Source organism: Otolemur garnettii, unplaced genomic scaffold (assembly GCF_000181295.1).
Source record: "Otolemur garnettii isolate 467f Iridium unplaced genomic scaffold, OtoGar3 scaffold00018, whole genome shotgun sequence".
NCBI classification, from domain to species: domain Eukaryota; kingdom Metazoa; phylum Chordata; class Mammalia; order Primates; family Galagidae; genus Otolemur; species Otolemur garnettii.
Genome location: NW_003852413.1, coordinates 21,347,983 through 21,357,667, shown reverse-complemented (window position 1 = coordinate 21,357,667; position 9,685 = coordinate 21,347,983). Strand labels below are relative to the sequence as shown.

At 45.9% G+C, this 9,685-nt stretch overlaps 1 protein-coding gene across 1 annotated transcript in view; it reads left to right on the top strand.

Moving 5' to 3' along the window:
* The first annotated feature begins 466 nt into the window (after window positions 1-466).
* The window catches only part of G6PC (glucose-6-phosphatase catalytic subunit), a 12,522-nt gene continuing 3,303 nt past the window's right edge, over window positions 467-9,685 (top strand). The window contains exons 1-4 of the mRNA XM_003786313.3: window positions 467-790; window positions 5,199-5,308; window positions 7,592-7,697; window positions 8,292-8,407. Of these exons, the coding sequence (XP_003786361.1) occupies window positions 555-790; window positions 5,199-5,308; window positions 7,592-7,697; window positions 8,292-8,407 (568 nt within the window). The 5' untranslated portion in view covers window positions 467-554. The remainder of the gene's footprint in view (window positions 791-5,198; window positions 5,309-7,591; window positions 7,698-8,291; window positions 8,408-9,685) is intronic.

Genomic DNA, 9,685 nt, shown 5'->3' with positions numbered 1-9,685 from the left:
CTTAGGTGTATGTGGCTGGCGCCTTAGCCACTTGAGCCACAGGCACCGAGCCCCTACTATATTTTAAAATTAGTAACTTAAAAGTTGAACAGCTAGAGCACCAAGACTTTTCTCTGTCCCCAAACAAGTGCAGTTGCCCACTTAGGAAATCAGACACCTTTACAAGAACAGTGGTAGATTTAGACTCTGTCCTGTCTCTGGCCTGGTTTCAGGGACCAGGAGGGCAGCCCCTGGCACTGTCATGCAGCATGCCAAAGTTAATAATTGGCTCTGCTGAGTACATGGCCGATCAGGCAGTTTTTGTGTGCCTGTTTTTCTATTTTACGTAAATTACCCTGAACATGTTTGCATCAACCTCCTAGTGATGCACCTTTGATCAATAGATTTTAGACAAATGTGGTTTTTGAGTCCAAAGATCAGGGCTGGGTTGACCTGCAGACTGGATACAGGGTGTATAAAACAGGGGCAAGGCACAGGCTGATAGCAGAGCAATCACCACCAAGCCTGAAATCACTGCAAGGGCTCTGCTGAAGGCTTTTTGAGGTGCCAAGGAAATGAGGATGGAGGAAGGAATGAATGCTCTCCATGACTTTGGGATCCAGTCAACACGCTACCTCCAAGTGAATTATGAAGACTCCCAGGACTGGTTCATCTTGGTGTCCGTGATCGCAGATCTCAGGAATGCCTTCTACGTCCTCTTTCCCATCTGGTTTCATCTTCGAGAAGCTGTGGGCATCAAACTCCTCTGGGTAGCTGTGATTGGAGACTGGCTCAACCTTGTCTTTAAGTGGTAAGAATCATATATGGAGGCAATCAGCAAGAAAAGCAGCTGGCATTCTTTCTGGAAATGTCTGTCCATCAGAAGTTTTTTTCCAGTTGGGCACGGTGGTTCAGGCCTATAATCCTAGAAGTCTGGGAGGCCAAAGCAGGAGGATCCCTTGAGCTCAGGAGGTGGAGACCAGACTGAGCAAGTCTAAGACCCCATCACTACCAAATATAGAAAAATTAGCAGGCTGTTGTGGGTGCCTGAAGTCCCAGCTACTCAGGAGACTGAGGCAGGAGGATTGCTTGAACCTGGGATTTTGAGGTTGCTGTGATGTAGGCTGCCACCATGGCACACCAGCCTAGGCAACAGAGTGAAACTCTGTCTCCAAAAAAAAATAAAATAAAATAAACAAAACTCAGCTTGCTTAAAAAGCTTCCTCCTAGAGCTGTACCTGTACTGTGTGGTACTTTTGACTCTGCGGCCAGAGGAAGTATTGGGGGCAGGGGGAGGGCATCCGGGGACTGGTTCTCCTGTCACAGGCCCTCAAAGACCACTGTTTAAGACACCATGCATCAGCCAGGCGTGATGGTTCATGTCTGTAATCCTAGCACTCTCGGAGGATCCTTTGATCTCAGGAGTTTGAGACCAGCCTGAGAAAGAGCAAGACCCTGTCTATACTAAAAATAGAAAAATTAGCTAGGTGTTGTGGCAGGCACCTGTAGTCCCAGCTACTCAGGAGGCTGAGGCAGGATCACTTAAATCCAGGAGTTTAAGGTTGCTGAGAGCTAGGCTAATGCCATGGCACCCTAGCCTGGGGGCAAAAGTTAAGACTCTGTCTGGTGGGGGAAAAGGGAGAAAAAAGAAACTATTTTCCCAGTGCTATTCAGGATGTATGAAGGGGGTGTGAGGACAGTCTACTTCCCCCTCTTGACTTCGGATTATCTGCATGAAGAAGGAGAACAGAGAAAACCTGTCAGCAAGTTGAAAATACAGCCCAGCGTGGTGGCTCATGCTTGTAATCTTAGCACTCTGGGAGGCTGAGGCAGGTGGATTGATTGAGTTCAGGAATTGGAGACCAGCCTGAGCAAGAGCAAGACCCCATCTCTAAAAATAGCCATGCGTTGTAGCAAGCGCCTGTAGTCCCAGCTACGCAGCAGGCTGAAGCAAGAGGATCACTTGAGCCCAACAGTTTGAGGTTGCTGTGAGTTATGACACCATGGCACTCTACCAAGGGTGACAAAGTGAGACTCTGTCTAAAAAAAAATAAAAAGAAAAGAAAAAGGAAAGAAAATACGGGAAAGCTTATTTCATATGGCTTAAAGGGGTGGATGAATAGTTGAATTTAGTGAAAATTCTGAGTTACAAACTTTGAACAAAGGGATAGTTTTATGACTTCGGTAACATAAAGGCAGATATATAAGAGAAGAAAGAGGACGTATAAAGAAAGGAAATATAGATGATTCAAAAACCTGTTGTGTGGGGTAATGAAAAGCAATCCAGAGAACCGGCTCCAGTCATTGTTCTGCCACCTACCAATTGCATGTCCTTGGCAAGTCATATCATCTGTTTTACAATCTATAACAATCGTAGTTAACATTTATTGAGCACTTAGTATGTACCAGGCCATGTGCTAATTGCTTTCTTGTAGGGTTGTTACTGCTGTTTCACAGATAAAGAGACCAAGGCCCTGAGTTAAATTATCCCAACATGGTTAGTAAATGGCAGGGCCAGGATTGAAGCCCAGGCAGGCTGGCTTCAGGGGCGATGCTCTTAAGAACTATGTTATATCCAGGGCTGATAAACTGACTCTCTGCTGGGGGGGACTGAGGTTAGCATTTGCCAATTTCCATCGTATGACTATTTACCTTATGGCCACTTTCAAGATACTGATGGTTCTAACTTGCAAAATTCCTGACTTTTTAACAATTTACTTTTTTTTCTTTTTTTTTTTTTTGAGACAAAATCTCTAGCTGTCACCCTGGGTAGAGTGCTGTGGCATCATAGCTCACAGCAACCTCCAACTCTTGGGTTCAAGAGATCCTCTTGCCTCAGTTTTTATATTTTTAGTAGAGACGAGGTCTCACTTTTGCTCAGGTTGATCTAGAACTCATGAGCTCAAGCAATCCATCTGACTCGGCCTCCCAAAGTGCAGGGATTACAGGTGTGAGCCACTGCACATGGCCAACAATTGATTCTTGTTAGTCAGCACCATCTGACTCTAGTCCCTACTAGTTTGGTCTCTATTTCATCATCTAAAAAATGAAGGGGAGGGGCGGCGCCTGTGGCTCAAAGGAGTAGGGCACTAGCCCTATATACCGGAGGTGGCAGGCTCAAACTCGGCCCGGCCAAAAACTGCAAAAAAAAAAAAAAATGAAGGTGAACAGCTGCCCTCTTAAGACTTTTCCCATCCCTAAAACTATCTTTGTCTATCATCAGGCCTCTTAAGGTCTCTTCCAGCTCTAATATCCTTTGGCCATAACAATAAAAGTTCTTTAGAGTAGGAAAAAAAATTGTTATTAGTTTCTGGAGCCCAAGGCAGACTAATGAGATTCTAGAAACCTCTGTTGAAAAAGCTACTGTAGGGTGGCGCCTGTGGCTCAAAAGGGTAGGACGCTGGTCCCATATGCCAGAGGTGATAGGTTCAAACCCAGCCCCGGCCAAAACTGGCAAATAAATAAATAAATGAATAAAAGTTTAAAAAAAAAAAAAAGCTACTGTAGCTCAGCAGCTAGGGCGCTGGCCACATATAGTGGGGCTGGTGGGTTCAAACCCAGCCCAGGCTGCCAAACAACAATGCCAACTGCAGCCAAACAATAGCCAGGCATTGTGGTAGGCTCCTGTAGTCCCAGCTACTTGGGAGGCTGAAGTAAGAGAATCGCTTGAGCACAAGAGTTGGAGGTTACTGTGAGCTGTGACACTACAGTACTCTCCCAAGGGTGACGTAGTGAGACTCTGTCTCAAAAAATGAAAAAAGAATGTCTGTAATGTCCCTTTTAGCAACATGCCCCTAAAGAGTAAAAAGATAAAGGGTTATTCCAAAAATCTGACCTCAGTTAAAGAGGCTCTGTCTCAAAAAAAAAAAAAAAAAGAAAGAAAGAGCTGTGGATTCTGTATTGGTGGAGGTTAGAAATCACAATTCCACCTTCACAGGGAAAAGAGTCACCCTGACTGACATTTGCCACCTATTTCCACAGTGAAGAACATACCTAGTGCTTTAAAAGCAGAAATGGTTTGTCTGAGATAGTCTGTTTCAAAACAAAGGGGATATAGAACAAGCATCTAAAGCTATCTATGACCTCACAGAGAGCAATGATGAGGGGAATGGAGGCCTACATCTTTTGTGGGGCTTATCTTTGGGGCCAGGTGCATTCTCTGATGCTAGAGAAAATGCAAGATCCCTGAGGCCTGAAGAAAGAGACGAGGGAACCTGTAATATATGCAAATCCAACTTGCAAACTGTAGTTCCATATGCATTCTTCCTGAACAAATTCTTTTTGAGGTTTAAAAAAAAAAGTCAGCTGCGGGGTGGCGCCTGTGGCTCAAGGAGTAGGGCACTGGCTCCATATACCAGAGGTGGCAGGTTCAAACCCAGCCCCAGCCAAAAACTGCAAAAAAAAAAAGTCAGCTGTAGCTCGGTACCCATAGCTCAGTGGTTAAGACACCAGCCACATACACGAGGTCTGTCTGGGCCTGCTATACAACAATGATAACTACAACAAAAACTAGCTAGGCATTGTGGCAAGCACCTGTAGTCCCAGCTACTTGGGAGGCTGAGACAAGAAAATCGCTTAAGCCCAAGAGTTTGAGGTTGCTGTGAATTGTGACACTATGTCACTCTAATGAGGGCAACATGGTGAGACTCTGTCTCAAAAAAAAAAAAAAAAAAGTCAGCTGGACTTGATGGCTCACAGTAATCCTAGCACTCTGGGAGGCTGAGGCAGAAGGGTTGCTTGAGGGCAGAAGTTCAGGACCAGTCTGAGTAAGAGCAAGACCCCATCTCTACCAAAAATAGAACAATTAGCTGGGTGTCCTGGTGGGCTCCTGTGGTCCCAGCTAATAGGGAGGCTGAGGCAGGAGAATCTCTTGAACCCAGGAGTTTGAGGTTACAGTGAGCTATGACATCCAGGTGACAGAGCAAGACCCTGTGTCAAACAAACAAAGTCACACTGCTGCCGTTAATATGGATTTTGGAATCTTAGGTTTATTTTTTACTTATGTCTGAAAAGATGACACATTCAAATGGTTCACAATGCAAATGTTTTATAAGGATATGTCATAAAACAGCTCCCTCCCGGACTTCTCCCCAGTTACCCAGTTCTTTGTGGAGCCAACTTGTGGTGCTTTTCCTCAAGGTGCTCTCTTTCTCAAAGTTGTGGGCTTCGGCCAAAGCATCCATTCATTAACTACAGACACTGGTGCTGCTTCTCCATAGGATTCTCTTTGGACAGCGCCCATACTGGTGGGTCCTGGACACGGACTACTACAGCAACACTTCCGTGCCCCTGATAAAGCAATTCCCTATCACCTGTGAGACTGGACCAGGTAAGAGTCCCAGCCCCTGTAGAGAAAGAAGCAGGGTGGACTTTGTTCATCACAGACACTTATTACCATTTGTATGAAGGAAGCTGACCTTGAGGGGACATGAGGAGAGCCATTCCTTCACACTTTTGTCATGGGCATCAATTTGGTACAAATCCACTTTAATTGACTTCATCAGGTCTTTCCTGAATAGCCTATTACTGTCACTTTGGAAATGTGCCTATTCCAGAAGCTCAATTATTAGTCCATAGAGGCACGGGCACCCCTATGGACAAAGCACTTGAGATAGTTACTGCACCATGGCGCTTTGTCAAGGGAGGGAAAGTGGTAGAAGCCCGAGCCTTGACTGGCCTTCTCAGCAGCCTGGTCCAGAGGATGTGTTCTCCTGAGCTGCCTGCCCTGCCCTCATTTTGTTTGTTTCAGCCAGATAGGTATTGTAAAGTCAAACAATAGATTTAGTTTTTCACTTTGTGTAATAGGAAGCGCTAACCCCTCCCTCACCCTGAGGTCATAGGATTAACATCCCTCCCTCAGAGGCCTTTTTTCTGACCCCCAGACTAGGGAATGCTCCTTAGAGCACTCTCACAGACCACTGATTCACTTCAGAGAGTATTTGCTCATTCATAAAGCCGTTTATGGAGCGCCTACTAAGGGCTAGTCATTGTCTTAGGTATTAGAGGTACCTGTGTCGGTGAAACAGATACGAAGATCCCTGCCTTCCTGAAGCTGAAATTCAAATGGAGGAGGTGCAATACATAAAAATCATAGTAAATAAAGCATTCAGGGCATTAGCGGATGATCTTTTATATGCAAAATAGGAGAAAGAGAGGCTGGGCACCATGGTTCATGCCTGTAATCCTAGCACTTTGGGAGGTTGAGATGGGCACATTGCTTGAGTTCAGGAGTTTGAGACTAGCCTGAGCAAAAGTGAAACCTCCAACTCTTAAAAAATAATAAAAAAGGAAGGCTGAGCACAGTGGCTCATGCCTTAAATCCTAGCACTCTGGGAGGCTGAGGCATGTGCATTGTCTGAGTTCAGGAGTTCAAGATCAGTCTGAACAAGAGCGAGATCCCATTCTCCCAAGAGAATTGCCTAAGCCCAAGAGCTGGAGGTTGCTGAGAGCCGTGATGCCACAGCCTCTACAGAGGGCAACAAAGTGAGACCCTGTCTCTAAAAAAAAAATAGAAAGAAAGAAAGAAAAAGAGAAAGGGGAGGAAGAAGAGGGAAGCAAGAAAGAAAAGAAAAAGGAAAGAAAAGCTTTACCTATGGGGTTCCCTGGAAAGCAGGCTCAGCTGGAGATTAGAGGGGTTTAGATACTCTCCAGATCAACACCTATGCCAAGGAAAGGGCCGGAACAAACAGGGCAGAAGGAGAAATCCTGCAATTCTGTCTCAACTGACCCTACAGGGAGCTCTGAAGTGGGGGATGGCTCTTCAGAGTTACTTCGAACTGGGTCGAGGGGACCAGGCCTTTATGCCCGATATAGACCAGTTATTGTGTGCAGGTTCCCTTTAGAGAGAGCATAACCTTAATTAAGGTGGCTTTCCTCAGCCTAGGGCAATGCCAAGAGAAGGCTGAGAGTGGAGGGCCATGTGCCATCACACTCTCAACAGTGGGAAATAAGGTCTTCCATCCAGGAGCAGTTCTGGGTGGCGCATCATCTCAGAACCCTCTATTTCTCAGGGCAGAGGAATCAGGAAAGGGAACCTGAGTAATAAAGGTTAATTAATATGCAGTATTAAATAAAGTGGTCAGAGCACAACTCATTGGGAAAGCGAGATCTGAATCAAGACTCGAAGAATGTGAGGGAGTCGGCCAGGGATTTTCTGGCAGAAGAGCTATCTGGCCAGAGGATTGCCACATGAAGGCCTGAGGTGGGAGCATGCCCAGCACTCTCCTGAACAGTGAGGCCAAGAGGCGAAAGAGCAGAGGGAGAGAACAGAAGTGGTGGAAGGCAGATCGGTTTGTAACTGTGCACCCAGTATGCTGATCCTTTGTGTAATCTCCAGGCTGTGTGTAACTACAAGGGCAGGAAGCTTCTGTGCTTTTGCTCACATGGTATTCCCAGAGCTTTGCACAATGGTTGGCACATTATAGCACCTCCACAGATATTTGTCAAGTAAACAAGTTATGGATAAATGAGCGGATGGCAGGATGGAAGAGTGAGTGAATGGATGGATGGGCAGGTGGATGGACAGATAGCTGGGGGTCTGGGGAGATGATGCACCTGGCAGTCTCTCAGATGAAGATCTTCTTAGTCCATTCATCTCTTCCCTGCCCTTTAGGGAGTCCCTCGGGCCACGCCATGGGTACAGCAGGTGTATACTACGTGATGGTCACATCTACCCTCTCCATATTTCGGGAAAAGAAAAGGACGACCTACAGATTTCGGTAAGAACTCACCACTGGGGTGGATGGCAAGAGTAGGAGGTGGCTCTGTCTTCAGCTGTCACATACCACTTGTCCTTCCTCACATTCTCAGCTCATTCCCACATCTTGGGTTGACATGGATTAGAGTTGTGCCACTTTTGCTGAGTCACAGGATATTTGGGCTGGCAGGGATCCAGGCATGTAACCTCTCGTTTCACAGATAAAGAAACCACGAGGCCTAATACCATAAAGGGGCTTCTAAAGATCAGCTAGTGAGGTAGTGGCAGGACGGAAACCAAAACCCATGTCTGCACCAACCCTGGAGTCTCCCCATCCAGATTAAAATGTTCAAACAACCAGAAACATAATCCATTCCTACCATAGGGAATCCTGGGTATGTAGCCCCTGTGCAAATACTTAACTACCAAACAGATAAAATACTCAAGTGTTCGCCTCTTGCTACAGGCATCTTTGAGCTTACAGTAAGGGCTTCAACTTATAAAAATTCCACTGATGGCACCTAGGTTTGCCAGGCTCCAACATTCCTGCTGGGACTGTTTTCTTTGCTGAAGGATCCACACCCAAGTTCTCTTACGGCTTCCTCTTCCACTGCAGGTGTTTGAACGTCATTCTGTGGTTGGGATTCTGGGTTGTACAGCTGAACGTCTGTTTGTCACGAATCTACCTTGCAGCTCATTTTCCCCACCAGGTTGTCGCCGGAGTCTTGTCAGGTATCAGCTGCTCTGACTTCCTCTCTCTCCATCCCCTCATCCCATTTCTCCCTAATCAAGACAAAATCCCAGCAATTCCAGTGTCCTCTGTGTGTAATCAACACTGTTAGCATTTCAGTGGGTTGAAAGTCAAGGGTGAGTGACTTGAAATGACTGATTTCTAGCACTCTGGGAGGCCAAGGTGGGTGAATTGCCTAAGCTCAGGAGTTTGAGTAAGCTCAGGAGCCTGAGCAAGAGCAAGACTCTGTCTCTAAAAGAATAGCCAGGCTATTCTTTGTGTGTGTGTTGGGGGGGAGGGGGGGAGCGCCCATAGTACCAGCTACTTGGGAGGCTGAGGTAAGAGGGTCGCTTGAGCCCAAGAGTTTGAGGTTGCAAGGTAGGTGGATCACTTGAGCTCAGAAGTTCGAGACCAGCCTGATCCAGAGTGAAACCTTGCCTCTAAAAAAAGCCAGATGTTGTGGCAAGTGCCTGTAGTCCCAGCTACTTGGGAGGCTAAGGTAAGAGAATCGCTTAAGCCCAAGAGTTTGATGTTGCTGTGAGGTGTAACGCCACAGCACTCTACTGAGAGTGACATGGTGAGACTCTGTCTCAAAAAAAAAGGAATGAAAATGATTGATTTCTATAGGAGTGTCCAAATCTACACAATTAAGTGTATAGAAAAGTTACCTTACATCAAATCAACTAATCCAGTAGAATTATCTTAAAATCTCTGAGTTTTTTACATTTGTTCCTTTCTTTTTTTTTTTTTTTTAAACAAGGTCCTGCTTTGCTCTCCTGGCTAGAATGCAGTGGCATCATCATAGCTCATAACAACCTCAAACACCTGGGCTCGAGTGAATCCCCTGCCTCAGCCTCCTGAGTAGTTGGGCCAACAGGCACATGCCACCAGCTAATTTTTCTATTTTTTTGTAGAGATAGGGATGGAGTGTCATTCTTGCTTAGGCTCTTCTTGAACTCCTAACCTCAAGATTCTCCTGTTTCTGCCTCCCAGAGCGCTAGGATTACAGCCATGAGCCACCTTACCCGGCCTCCATTCTTTATTTCCTACTGATCTTGAGTTGGAAGTGGGCCCTAATTTGTCAGGGAATCTACTAAATTTAACAAATGAACACAGTGCTCTAAGAAAGCCGTTTATTTATTTATTTATTTTTATTTTTTATTTTTTTTTGAGACGGAGCCTCAAGCTATCCCCCTGGGTAGAGTGTCATGGCATCACGCTCACAGCAACCTCCAACTCCTGGGCTCAAGCGAGTCTCCTGCCTCAGCCTCCCAAGTAGC